The sequence below is a fragment of the Pan paniscus genome, chromosome 23, assembly GCF_029289425.2.
Source record: "Pan paniscus chromosome 23, NHGRI_mPanPan1-v2.0_pri, whole genome shotgun sequence".
Lineage (NCBI taxonomy): Eukaryota > Metazoa > Chordata > Mammalia > Primates > Hominidae > Pan > Pan paniscus.
The window spans coordinates 35,090,934-35,105,231 of record NC_085927.1 but is presented as its reverse complement, the minus strand read 5'-3'; the positions used below and the strand labels follow the sequence as shown (position 1 = coordinate 35,105,231).

At 48.9% G+C, this 14,298-nt stretch overlaps 2 protein-coding genes across 10 annotated transcripts in view; both read right to left on the bottom strand.

Annotated features, from left to right (window-relative positions):
• The window catches only part of LOC100978249 (beta-crystallin B2), a 39,100-nt gene extending 25,436 nt beyond the window's left edge, over positions 1 to 13,664 (bottom strand). Inside the window, exons 1-4 of one of the 4 annotated variants that reach the window (XM_034948913.3) lie at positions 4,720 to 8,600; positions 3,402 to 3,520; positions 2,305 to 2,437; positions 844 to 986 (exon numbers count right to left, since the gene is read on the bottom strand). In XM_034948913.3, coding sequence (XP_034804804.1) covers positions 844 to 986; positions 2,305 to 2,437; positions 3,402 to 3,520; positions 4,720 to 4,794 — 470 coding nt within the window. In that variant the 5' untranslated portion in view covers positions 4,795 to 8,600. The other 3 variants (XM_055105449.2, XM_055105450.2, XM_055105451.2) reach the window with 3 other exon arrangements.
• Positions 8,748 to 14,298, bottom strand: part of KIAA1671 (KIAA1671 ortholog) — a 245,469-nt gene continuing 239,918 nt past the window's right edge. For all 6 annotated transcript variants that reach the window (XM_055105446.2, XM_055105445.2, XM_055105444.2 and 3 more), the window contains one exon: positions 8,748 to 13,796. The gene's annotated coding sequence lies outside the window, so the exon portion shown is untranslated. The remainder of the gene's footprint in view (positions 13,797 to 14,298) is intronic.

Sequence of the window (14,298 nt, the reverse complement as noted above, 5' to 3'; positions counted from 1 at the left end):
ACCAGCATGTAGTAAATGTTCAGTAAAAAATTGTTGAATAAATTATTATCAGGGATAGGTGGCACCTCTCAAGGCCCAACCCCAGATTACAAGCCCACAAGTGAGATGTAACCGCCTACAAAAAGCAGGTGATCCTAAGACTGCATCAACGGTGATATCAAGCCTAGAAAGAGGGAGGTGATAAGCCTGCTCTCCTCTGTACAACTTGTGTCACATCTCAATAACTGCATACATCCTGGGCCCCTTGTTAAGAAGAACAAGAGTTGTGAGGGGGAAGAACATTTCAAGAATCAGTTCAAGGGTGTGGGGATGTTTAAAAAAGGAGGAAGGACTCAGATGGGAACAGGTGGAGAGAACAGATTTTACTTGTTTTAAGTCAAGGCTGCCTAGAAATCTCAACAGTACAGGAGTGCAGGGAACATGAATCATGCAAGAAACTATGGGCACCGATGGCCGGGCGCCGTGGCTCACACCTGTAATCCCAGCACTTTGGGAGGCCGAGTTGGGCAGATCATGAGGTCAGGAGATCGAGACCATCCTGGCTAACACGGTGAAAACCCCTCTATACTAAAAATACAAAAACTTAGCCGGGCGTGGTGGTGGGCGCCTGTATTCCCAGCTACTCGGGAGGCTGAGGCAGGAGAATGGCGTGAACCCGGGAGGCGGAGCTTGCAGTGAGCTGAGATCACGCCACTGCACTCCAGCCTGGGCGACAGAGCAAGACTCCGTCTCAAAAATAAATCAATAAATAAAATAAGAAGAAACTATGGGCACTGATTCTGTTTGGAGCCAGAAGCATGGCTGACCAGAAGATGGGGCAAGGGTGAGGGTTGGGTCCCTTACGTCCCGTTGATGGCACGGACACTCGCCACACGGTCCTGGAAGCCATGAGCCCACAGGCTGGGCACGTCATCATCCACTATCTCCATCTTGCGGCCACTGAAAGCTGGGTTCTCAAACAGATGCAGCTTGTGATCTGGACTATCCTGAGGGCAATATCGTGGGGTGAGCGGCTGCTCCCATATCCAGAACAGAGGTCAAGGAGGCTCCAGATGCCGGAAAGAATCAACAGGTCACCACAAAATAACACCCACCCCCAAACCCGCTGCAGGAGGGAAGGGCCTCAGGAGATGCCTCCACCCCCAAATTCACTGTAGGAGGGACGGGGAGATTCCTCCAAAGCTGGTTGATTTAGGAACCTAGAGCCATAGATTATAAAACTGAAAAGGAATTTCCAGATCTTGTTCAATCCCATCATTTAAATGATAGAGAAACTGAGGCCTGGAGAGGGTGGACGGAGATCAAAAGTATCATCATATGAGCTTTCCCTCTTTCCTAACCAGATGCCGGTTTAATCTTCCCAGTTTCCCCTCTTCCACTGCCCTCTAAGGAGGACTCAGTTATGTGACAAAGAGAAAGGGCTGGAGCAGCTGCTGGGTGTGAGTGAAGCAGGGGAGGGAGAAGGGTGGTGTTTAAAGTGTCACTGTGGGCCGGGCGTGGTGGCTCAGGCCTGTAATCCCAGTACTTTGGGAGGCCGAGGCAGGCAGATCACTTGAGGCCAGAAGTTCAAGACCAGCTTTGCCAACATGGCAAAACGCCACCTCTACTAAAAATACCAATATTAGCCCAGCGTGGTGGCATGTGCCTTCAGTCCCAGCTACTCAGGAGGCTGAGGCAGGAGAATCACTTGAACCCAGGAGGCAGAGGTTGCAGTGAGCAGAGATCATGCCACTGCACTCCAGCCTGGGTGACAGAGCGAGACTGCAACTGAAAATGAAATAAAAATACATAAATAAAAATGTTTAAAAAGAGAGAAAGACTGCACTCCAGCATGGGTGACAGAGCAGGAGTCTGTCTCAAAAAATAAATAAATAAACAAATAAATAAAAAGTGTCACTGTGGACTGTGTCCCTTTCAGGTGCTAGAAAAACACAAGTGGAGAGCTTAAAGTATTTTGGTTACTTTCTGAAGTTATTTCCTGGACTGCATTTCTTTGATAACAATACTGATTTGAGACTGGGCCATGTGGCTCATCGTTTTAGTACGGTTACAAAGAAAAGTCCCAGTGCTATGCTGGTTTAATTCAAGATGTGAGTCCTGGTGTCTCAACCCCCAACCGTATGTCCCTTCAATATCCCACTTCTTGTCCCACGCAATTGTTCAAATCAGAAATATGAGGGCCCTTCCCAGGCCAGGTCCATATGGGCCAAGCCCTCAGCCCAGCTTGTGCAATGAGCTGCCTGACCAGCTCTCGGTGCACCCTGCTTCCAGGAACACCCAGAAGTGAGCAGGAACCACACTCACAATATTCAGAGGCCGGAGGGACAGAAGGCTGTCACTATTACGGCTGTTGGACCAGGCATCCCAGCGAGGATAATCCCCCTTCTCCAGAACAAACTGCTCCCCGCGGAAGGCCCTGGACTCAAATGCCAGCCACCTGAGGGAGGAAGAGGCTTGGCTGGGTCACCTTTGCTGCAGCTGAGGAAGGATTCAAGTTTAGTGAGAGAAGTGTCCAAGAGCTGCTGACCTTGAACCTTGTACCCTCCCTCCAACCCTACTGCTAATTCCTGGACCTGTAATTAACGGAGCTGCTAGGACATACCAGGAACTGTCTGAGACTCTGGGCCAGAAAACCATCCTAGGGAATGTTATTGAGAATCTAGCCTCTGTGCAAGGTACCCAGAAAAGTCTTTAGCACAATGTCCGGTACACAATAAGTATTCCATAGGTGACAGTGACTTCTTCCTCTTCCTTTTCTTTGTATTGTATTGTTATTAATATGTATTTATTTGCATCATTCCATTCATTTTCATAAAAACTCTCTCTGAAGTACATACCATTGTTATCCCCATTCAACAGATGAGAAAACAGAGGCCTGGTGTGTGAAGCAACTTGCCGAAGATCACCCAGATGGTTAGTGCCAGAGCCTGGACTTGCAATCCAAAGGCGGGAATTCAGGGCCCAGCTGGGAGACCTGCCTGCCTTGTGGACATGGATGGGACACTTACCAACTTTGGCCTCAGTTTCCCCATCTATAAAGTGGGAATAAGAATGATACCTCTGTCACAGGGTCATGAGGATTCAATGACATAATGCATGTTAAATTTTAGGTGTTACAATTATTATTAAAATTATAAATATTAAATCCCATGTTCCAGTCACTGAGTTAGGTGCTAGGTTGACCTTGCTGTTCTTCCAACCTCAGGTATCCTGGGATTTTCTGCAGACATCTAGGATTCTAGAGAATTCTTCAACTCTCATTTTACAGATGCGGAAAACGAGGCCAGAGAAGGCAGGGGAGCTGTCAAAAGCCCCACAACAGATCTGGAGCTCAGACTGGGGCCTCCACACTCCCAGAAGGCTCAGGGCTGTGGCGAGGGACTGGGGGTCTAGGTACTCACGGCCCGGACTCCACTTGGATGGAGCCCACCTTCTCCAGCAGGCTGTCGGTCAGGCTGGGGCACTCGGCCGAGAGCTCGCAGCGTTTGCCTTGGAAGTTCTCTAGTTCGTACACGATCACCTAGAAGAGCAGAGTCCTAAACATCCCACCTCTGCTAGGCTCCCAGCTCCAGCCTCTGCCCCTCCTTCGGGCATTAGAGGGAGGTACCCTCTGCTTTCTGCATCTCTCCAGCCTGGAGCTGGCACCGAGGCGGACCTGCACTGCCCTCTAATGGTCATGGAGGGAAACGCCTTCAGGAACTTCAATGAGACCAATTAAACTAGGGATTGCAACTCTGATGTCCAGCAGGAGCCAGGTGGGGAGTCCAGCGGACTGAAATAACCCGAGAGGTCGGTGGGGAAATGAAGCTGCTTCTGGCGATGAGGGAATGAGGTCCCAGTTCCAATTTTTTCAAGAGAGGTCAGAAATCTGTATTTTCCTTAATAGGAAATTTCCCCCTTAAAAAAATGAAAACACCTGTTTGCAGTCTCTGGGAAGACCTCTGCCTGCCCCAAGCCTAGGAAGAGAAGGGCTGCAAAGGCAGACCAAGGTTTTGCCTCTCTCACCCACCTGGAAACACAAACTGACTTTGTAGAAGATCCCCAGGGAACATCTGTTCGTTTTACGGAAGGGATCAAAGAAGCTCAGAAAGGGTAAGATACTTGCCTCGGGCTGCACAGCAAGTTAAGAGGAGGCACTGGGATTCGACCCATCCTTAGACTCTGTCTGGAATAGTTTCCCAAAAAGACCCCGGAGATGGTTTGGAAAGGGCAGAGCCAACACATTCAAACCTTCTCTCAGAGTTCTAGTGTGCCTCCCTCTGCTAGCTGGCTTCACTCGTGTCTTTTACCCTTTACACCAACTCTGGGCACAATATCTGGGCACCATCCTCATTTCAAACATGGGGCTGTTGAGGCCCAGAGAGCTTCCAAACCCTGTGCCCTTTTCCCCAGAGTGGGCAAGACACCAGGCTGAGGTCAGACAGGAGAGTCAGAGCTCAGAGCCATGTTTCCAGAAACCCCCAGGCCTCTCTGATCCATTGGGGCAGGCAGGATGTGGGTGACCATTTCTGTTTTGCAGACGAGGGAAGATGCAGCAAAGTCATGAAGCAAGTTTCTAACGGGAGGGTGGCAGTGAGAGGACCCACCCGGAGCGTTTTGTCTTGGCCTGGGTGGTTGGAAGGATGGCTCTTCCTTCCTGCAGAGGTGCTGCTTGGCTGGGAAGATGACCCTGAGGCCCAGGAGCAGCCTGGGCCCTCTGACCCCCTCCCTGCCCAGTACCTTGTAGCTGCCCCCAAGGCCTCCATGGCTCTTGCCAGCTGCAGCCTGTTCGGGTGTTCCGTGCTGTTCTGCCATCTCCCCAGGAACACCTCTGGCTTCAAACCAAAGGAAAATGGTTCACTGGATCCACCCGGGAGAAGCCAGGTGTTGATGTGACTGGAGTCCAGGATGAGCTACAGAGCCTTGCTGCCCATGGGGCGTGGCCATAACTTATGATCGACATTCAGTCATTCAGTCATTCAGCAAACATCCATTGAGCACCTGCCATGGGCCACGTGGACTGAGACAGTGGGATCAGGAGCCCCATTGTACAGAGGGGAACTCTGAGGCTCAGCAAAATGAGGCCACTTCCTCAAGCACACAGTGAGGAAGTGGCCTGGGTCGGGCCTGGCTCCAAAGCCCGTGCCCTTTTCCCCTGATCCAGATGCTCCCCGAAACCCAGGTTTCTCAGAGCTCTCTGCAGATGTCCCACCCCCAGAACCTGGCTAAAGGGTGGGCTTCAGGGAGTTTCCTCTACAGGGGTCTCTCCCACCTCCGTACTCCAGGAACTCTTTTGTTCACTGGTTACTTTATTCAGCAAAGATTCCATGAGCACCTACACAGTGCCAGGCTCTGGGCTGGGTGACCAGGAGGGACAGGAGACCCCCATATGTCGGGAGGTGGACAGACAGACCTCTAGAGAAAAGGCTTGTAAGACCAGGTCGTTGGACACCTGCTCCAGGTCAGTTTCCCTGCGTTCGGTTACTCATTCCTTAAGCATTTATTGAACACGACTATGTACCAGCCACTTCAAGACCCAGACACCGACAGTTCTTCATTGCTACAGGGACAGTGACACGCAATACAGGCCCCTGCCGCAGTCACATGGAAGGATTCTCATCATTGTTGCACCCATGGACACACACAGGACTGTTCTGTTTGTCAGCACACACACATAGGTGCACACACTCGCAAAAGTTTCTATGGTCACTATCAGTTATATTTCACCCATGGGCTCACAGGACAGCTTCTCTCTCTCTCTCTCTCTCTCCTCACACACACACATCCCTGCCCATTTCAGACATCCACAGTGGTACACAAGGCACCTACATCTACACCCCACATCCAACTGTTACCCACCCACGGCTCCCAGCACGGCCACCCCAGCATGCACAGCTGCACAGCCCACATACTCTGGACGTGGGCCTAACATGCACAGCCTGCGGGCTGTCGGTTCCGTCTGTCCTAGCCTCAGCAGGAAACAGGGCTTGGTCCAGCTCACAGGGGACTCTTCGGTGGACTTGGCAGGTACCATGTGTGCCCACTCCCCTCCCTCAGAGGGGCTGTTTTGGAAGGTCCCCTGCCCTAAGCACATGTCCAGGGGCTTGGACCCTGGCCACTGCAGACAAGGGTCCCTCGTTCCACCCCCAGCTGGGCTGTCAGGGTCCTCTCACTGGGACCTGACCCTTAAGGGAGGCCCTGTTTTTCTTTGCAGGCGGTCAGCCATGCACGTCCCACAGAGACCACAAAAGGTCCGGGCCTGCCAGGGTGGCTTTTGCCTCCCCATCCCCAACCCATCCCAGAATGAACCTGTTGCTGTAGCCTCGGGAAGAACAGAGGAGCCACGGCCGTCTGCAGACTCGCCTGTCTTCGCAAGGGGCATGCTATTTATGAGCACTTTCTGACAGCCCAGCGCATCCCAGCCTGCTGAGGCAGCACCCTGTCCACCCAATTCCATCCAGGCCACTTCACTCCAATAGCGGGTCCACGGAGGCCCCCAGTGCCTGTCTCCTCAGCCACCGTCTCTGATGACTTCCTGGGGGCAGATGAACCTCACTGGCTTTGTGGGAAGCCCAGCAGCGCCGGGCAAGGGGCACGGTGTGCAGCTCTCCCGTGTCTCCCCACAACCACCAACTCCCTTTCTTTGGTTTCTTGGGGTCACCATTTCCTATTGAGTCACATGCAACCTTTGGAAAAATTCTAGTTCTTAAAGTGAGGGACCCCAGACACTCTCCAGTTTCCACGTGCCATGTGGCCTAAGTTTTAAGTCAGATCACGCTAACCATACTCTCCAACTTGGGCACAAATCCACCCAACCGTTTCCATAGGATGCCGTCACAGAACTCACAGACTGACTTTCTTCATGTAGAAGACACGCACGAATAACAGCTACCATTTCTTGAACACCTACTACACGCAAGGCATTGTGCCAGCTTCACAAGCATTGTATGGAATTCTCATCCAGCCATCCTTAGGGGAGGAATTCTGATTCCACTTTATACATGGAGAAACTGAATTCAGAGAGGTGAACTCATTTACTTAGAATCACACAGCAGAGAGAAGGGGCTGGCCTGCTCCAGGACCTGGGATCTTAGCCTCAATAGAAAGAAAAGTGACCATCACAGTCAACTTATTTATGACCAAAGAAAAAAGGTAGATCCAGGTATTTTATTTTATTTTATTTTTTAGAGATAGGTTGTTGCTACATTGCCCAGGCTGGACTCAAACTCCTGGGCTCAAGCAATCCTTTCTCCTCAGTGTCCTGAGTAACCGGAACTACAGGCACGTGCCACTGCACCCAGCTTCCAGGAATTTTTTAAGTGTCTAACAAAGTATAATTCTGCCTGTAATCAATATCTAATAAGTGATTATTTTATGAATAAAATTATACTGGAGCAAAGGAGTGAGTTAACAAGGTTTTCTTTTGTTGTTGTTGTTATTTGTTTTTGGCTAAAATCCTCAAGTCAGCATAAAACCCAGTTACAGGCCGGGCGCGGTGGCTCACGCCTGTAATCCCAACACTCTGGGAGGCTGAGGCAGGCGGATCACGAAGTCAGGAGCTCGAGACCATCCTGGCTAACGCGGTGAAACCCTGTCTCTACTAAAAACACAAAAAATTAGCCAGGTGTGGTGGCGGGTGCCTGTAGTCCCAGCTACATGGGAGGCTGAGGCAGGAGAATGGTGTGAACCCAGGAGGCAGAGCTTGCAGTGAGCTGAGATCGCACCACTGCACTCCAGCCTGGGCAACAGAGCAAGACTCCGTCTCAAAAAACAAACAAACAAAAACACAGTTACCCTGTACCCCCTAGAGGGAGATGGTGGTGAGATGCTGTGGATGACAGCTGGACTGAGTCAGGCAGATGTGTGTGACCTTGGACGAGTTCCTGAAGGTCTCAGAGCTACTGTCTCCTCACCATAAATGGAGAACCTTCTCTCTACTTGGGCCATTTTGGGAGGTCATGCAAGCAAAGCACTGCGCACAGTATCTGTTATTTTTGACTTTTATTCCCAGCATCCTGCCTACTCTGGACAGTTCAAGCCAAGGGGCTACTTCCTGCTGAAGGTCACAGAAAGCAGTCGGTTTGGACCCCCTGAGTTGGGATGTAGTTGCCACCAGCTGGGACAGAAGGAGGAAGGCAGAGGTGGGGATGGCGTGGCTCCCCCTCCCATCACATCTTTGAGGATCTTGCAGACCTACTGCGCGCTCAGCACTTTGATGTACCACATCTCCCCAATCTAGACTTTTCAACCTTGATACTACTGCCATTTGGGGTCTGGTCACTCTTTGTGGTGGGGTCGGGGTGGGAGCTGTCCTGTGCACTGCAGGATGCTGAGCAGCATCCCTGGCCTCTTCTCACTTCCTGGAGCATCTTCTCTCCTCCTTGTGATAACCAGTAATGCCTCCTTTCATTACCAGACATGCTCTGGAGGGCACAATCCACCCAGCTGAGAACCACCACCTTAAACTCTTATCTGCGAAAATGTCCTGATCACCACTCCCATTGTATATCTAAGGAGAACCAATGCTTAAAAGAAATCCCACAGCCAGAGGGTGGCAGGAGGAGGACTCAACCCCTTGTCAGTCTGAATGGAAATCCTGCCTTGTTTCCATGGCCTCCCATTCTGCATGGACACCCTCTCCCAGGACCCCAGCTCTGCCCTCTCGCTGGCTGGCCCACAGCTCAGCACAGGACAGACTGACTCAGCCAGCCCCAGTCAGGGCCTGCATGCATGGGAGACTCTATTCATTCACACATGGACGCACCGACTTCTCCAATGCAACTTGCACCAAAGCTTTATTTGCTATTTTCATAGTCTGAATGCAACATCTTTGTACATGCAAAGGTCATCTTGTTTTATTGCAGTCGACCAGATTTCCAACTGCTCTTCTGTGCATATGAAACTTCTTTACAGTTACAAAATATAAAAGCACTTGTAGACGTCCAATACTCTGTGAGGTCTGGTAAGCCCCATTTGTTTTTACATTAAAAATATAAGTTTTTCTAGATGACTTCTCAGTCACACGGTTAGAGATTCTTTCTGGGACTGGATAAAGTGCCTCTCGTCTGCCTTCCGTTCAGAACTCCTAGAGCCTGTGAATTCCTAAGGCAATTGCAAGAACACCGCAGGCAGGAAGCTTAACTTTCCTACACAAAGAACTCAAGCTCCTTTTCTATCGTGACTCAAAGATCTGAGGAAGGACCCAGAAGAAAGGTTAGGAAAATATATACTATACTTGTGTGTGTGTGTCTCTGTGTGTGTGTGTGTATATATATATTTCCACGCCCTGCCCCATCTTACAAAGCATTTGGAGGATCACGATCATCTGGGAAGTGCATGACTTTAGGATATTGGTATGATTTAGGAAACAGCACAGTACAAAATTATCTTCCATAACACAATATATTACTTTTGTGACCCCCCCTATTTACAGGATCTATAAGGCTATGTGGAATGAGATTATTAAAAAGCTCAAATTCAGCTGGGCATGGTGGCTCAGGCCTGTAATCCCAGCACTTTGGGAGGCTGAGGCAGTAGGATCACTTGAGACCAAGTTTAAGACCAGCTTGGGCAATATAGTGAGATCCTGTTTCTACAAAACAGATTTAAAAAATCAGCTGGGCGTGGTGATGTGCGCCTGTCATCTAGGCTACTCTGGAGGTGGAGATGAGAGGATTGCTTGAGCCCAGGAGTTGGAGGCTGGAGTGAGCTATGATTGTGCCACTGCATTCCAGCCTGGCCAACAGAGCAAGACCGTGTCTCAAGAAAAGAAAAAAAAAAAGTTCAAATTCTTTAGAAAACAGCATAATTTGTAGCCCGTGTGATGCCAACAGGAATTGTCAAGGAAGTGCCCGTCCAAGTCACGGAAGATGATGTTACGGCACAGGTGTGAGAGCAACCACTGAAGGAGATTCTGGGAGGGCCAAAGGGGAGGGCGGGCTGAGGGGTGTCCATTTTAAGGGTTAACTTGCCGGAAACCTCAGGCCGACTTTCCAGAGCAGAGGGCCTAGCTTTCTGCCCTTCCCCCTGCAGGAGCCAATTTAGTCAAAAGAAAGCAAACTCTGGATTGGGGGGTGCAAAAGGAGACGCAGGCTGGCAAAGACCTGGCACACTCATGCCTACCAGCTTTTTACGTGGCTCTAAACTTCCCGAGCCCACCCAGAATTCCAACTGGGTGAGTCCTAGCAGCCTCTTAGCACACAGCAAGAGTCCCCCACTCGCTAATGGGACCGAGCCCAAAGCAGATCCCCTTTAGATGTGGAGTGGGTCCCATCCCTCCAGCCCCTCGGAATCATGACGCCATGGAACTTCGGCTTTTGTGTTTTAACACACGGTGAGGGGGAAGGCACATTCAGAGACCACAGAATGTCTCCCCATCACTTACTCTGGTTTAAATATCTACACTGGGGAGGAGGGATTTTTACAGTTTGCAATTATGACTAGTTCCAGGAGCCATCTGGGGGCATTATAAAGAAAAATTTTAAAGCATAGATCAACAAAGCAGCTATCAGCACCAGGTTGGAGCAGCTAAGGTCTCTTTTAGGAAAATCATGCTAAGGGTATTTCTAAATCCCTTGCCCAGCCTGTAAAGTTTAAAACCACAGGCTCATGCCTATTTCTTTTCTGGCTTCTTGGTGATACCCTTAAGTTGGCCTCCCTTCCAGGGAGGCACAAAGGCAAACACAATTGTCTGAAACCACATGATTTGGCGCGTCCCCCTGGAAAACACCGCCATCTGACTGTCCTTTCCCTGAATCCTGAGGCTATCAGGTCAGGTTCACTCAAAATCCCAACATCCTAAAGACCACGAGGTTTCTCTTTCACCAGAGTTTCTCCGGTGGCATGGAGTAATCCTCCACAATACTGATTTCTGAGGCCTTGTCATGGATTTTCAAAGGCCAAAGGCCTCTGTTTGATTAGGCAAAGGACCACGAAGAAGGGTATCTACTGAAGAGGAAAAAGATACAGGCTTCTCAAAAGACCAGCTGTCAAAATGCTGATGTGCAAAGGGGTGGTGGAGGTGAGGAGGAAGAGAAATGAGAGGGAGAGAGATTGTACATATAGAGGATTTTCCATTCTGCATGAAACTCTCATTGAGGACAGCCAAAGCCCCAGGGGAGGAGGGTTAGATGAGGAGCGGATGACTCCATTACACACAGATGATTAAGGCATATTAAGTGAGTTTAAAAAGAAGACAGATTTCCAAAGGGGTCTCCAGGCAAAGTCTAGAAACTAGCATACAACGCCTCCTTGCTTAGCCTCAAAGAGAGCTCACTCCATTTAGAATGGGGATAAGTAAATCACCCATTTGCCCAGCTATCTGCAAAGGCTCCCAATCATCAGTTACTTCTAACTTCATTGCACTGATCATAAGCAGGTCTCAGAGGTCATGGCGGAGCCCGCATGAAAGAGGGTCGCTCTTGACCCACTGTGATTGTCTTCCCTGTGGTGCTGGAGGAGACAAGGTTATAGAAAAATAAAAGGAGGTGAGGAAGATCTTCAGGGCTTGCCCTAGTCACTTTCAAGGAGGGTGAACTTTGTATATCCTAATTAACATAGAATTAATTGATTATTTTTCCAATTAAGGTATGAGAGATTAGGGAAAAAAAATCTCCAGGTCAATCTCATTTTCAAGTGTGTTTCATTCCTGTCTGATATCCTTGAGCTGAGACATGACTAATTAAGAATTGAGAGTTTTGCATGAGGACCATCAATATATGTAAGAGCAGGTCCTTTCCTACTGCTTGAGATGGTACCAAGGGGTCCTTTCCACCTGAAGGAAAGAGAGACAGCAGCCAAGATAAGAAGTCAGGATCAAAAGACTAGGAATGTGTTTCAGGCCAGGTGCAGTGGCTCATGTCTGTAATCCGAGCACTTTGGGAGGCTGAGGAGGGACAATTGCTTGAGCCCAGAAGTTCGAGACCAGCCTGGGCAACATGGTAAGACCCTTGTCTCTACAAAAATATTTAAAAATTAGCTGGTCATGGTAGCATACACCTGTAGTCCCAGCTACTTGGGAGGCTGAGGTGGGAGAATCACTTGAGCCCAGGTGTTAGAGGCTGCAGTGAGCTATGATCGTGCCACTCCACTCCAGCTTGAGCAACAGAGTAAGACCTTGTCTCAGAAAAACAAAACAAAACAAAACACTAGCAGGGTATTTTTAAAAGGGATCCTATTGACGTTGAAAGCCATAAGATCAAAATTATTATAAAACATAAACTGGATCTTTAAAAAAGAATTCGACTGAAGCAGTTGCAGGCATGAATCCCCAAATGGCCACGGAGAACTGATGACTAATTCAGGGAATGAAGAGAAAACAAACTATCATCAGCAGGGCCAAACTCCCAAACCCAGATGCATGAGGCTCCCAGGTGTAAAAGGCTGGGTGGGTGACATGGTCTGGCAATTGCTCATCAGTAACCAAAGCTCATCGAACAGGACACAAGGTGGGCTCCGGCCTCACAGCCCTGCAGTTGCTGTCCCTGGTGCTGAACAGCAACTGCCTCACCAGGGCCCAGGTGTTTATCCTAACCTAAAGAAACAGAGGATTTCTATCCATGCCCATCTACCCACTAAGACAGAGAAGAGGGGTAAAGGAAGATGAGGGAGGAAGCTGAGATAGAGAGACAAATGAACTCCTGAGAGGTAGCCAGGGAGAAGGAAAGCATGTTTTGACAGCATTTGCAAATAATGGATTCATCAAGAAAGATGGAGGAAAATGAGGTGAGCAAAAGCAAAAAGTACCCTTCATTCATGCATCTGTTCTGAGGCCAGTTTGGAACAACTCCTCCATGCCAGCAGCCCACGTCATGTTCAAAGAAGACTCTGGAGAAAAAGATTACTAGGGCAGGTCTGATGATTCATAAGCAAAGGCACCACCACTTGGGCTGCAGTTTATGAACCCTTAAGGCCAAGGGGCAAAGGTCACCCTACGGAAACCAGAGCTCAAATGAAAAGAAGCCATGGAAATAAATACAAGAGTGACAATTATAACTTCTAAACAGCTTGGATAGAGATAAGATAACCTGAGGTGACTGGATACTTCAGAACAAATTATTCGCACATCTTTCCTCCTGTCCTTTAACGTAAACACATATACACCTATCAAGTTTCAAAGAAAATTAGCTGAATTATTGCTTTATCGCCTTCTAAAGCAAACAAAAATGACATACAATAACATAGGCCAACGATGCACACAGCCCCACTAGAAAGAGAAATACACATAATCAGGGAGGGTATGTTTAAAAATTGGAACTACTGATTCCTCAAGGGGAAGAAGGAACTCACCAAAAAAAAAGAATAGAAAACCTCAACCCAGCGGTAATACCCTGCACCGAGACTACAGCAGAAAATGAACAGTTTGATCTTCCTTGGAAATGTCCTTCCAAAAAAAGACCTGCCCTGGGGTCGGGTGAGGAGGTGCTTTCACAAATGCAGGTGTTTTTCAGAACCTGGGGAGACAATTCCAGCCTCACACTGATGTTCTTGGAGCTGATGAAGGTGTCTAAAATAGGTAGAAATGCAAATTTTTACATAAAAAGCAAAACCACCCACATGGATGTTTCTGGGCAGCCTGGCTCCTTTCCCAGCCTGAAGTGCTGTCTGGGGAGATGAGTGAGTGCTCCTGGAGGTTGGGTCTTCCCGTCTGGATCCAGGGAGAGCCTGGCGAGGACAGGGGCACTGGATAGCGTTCTCAATCCAATGGGAAGGGCCCAGGCACGTAAGCGTTGTGCAGGAAGAAACGGCAGCAGCTCGGCCTCGTCTGCGGGTTCTGATGGTTAAGGCTTCTGTTACGTAGATGTGGCAGTGTTCCCTGCCTGGAGAGGAAGGGACAGTACTGGTGTCAGCAGTGGGAACATTTGGCTCCATTGCTCTCTAACCTCAGTCCTTAAAATCTCACCTGATATTCTCCAATGAAGTCACCCCTAGAAGCCTAAGGTCACAAAAGAGATTTCTTGTGTTGGGCGGAAAGGGGAGGTGAGGAGGGTGGCAGGCATGGAATACAGTGAAACCAACATGAAATTTAGGGTCAGGTCAGGGTTCCAGTCTCAATTCTGAGCCTCGGTTTCCTCAAAGGGGTTGCTGGAGGCTTAAATGAGATATTACATGTACTGCACCAAACACAAAATACACACAGGTCCCGATCCCTTATCCAAATCCCTTGAGCATAGTTTTATTTGGGAATTTATAATTTTTAGTATTTATTATACATACACACATGCATCATACATAATCATGTAATATATACACATATGTATATATATACATATGTAACACCACCATAATCAAGCAGATAATATTCCTGCAGTGTATTATGAA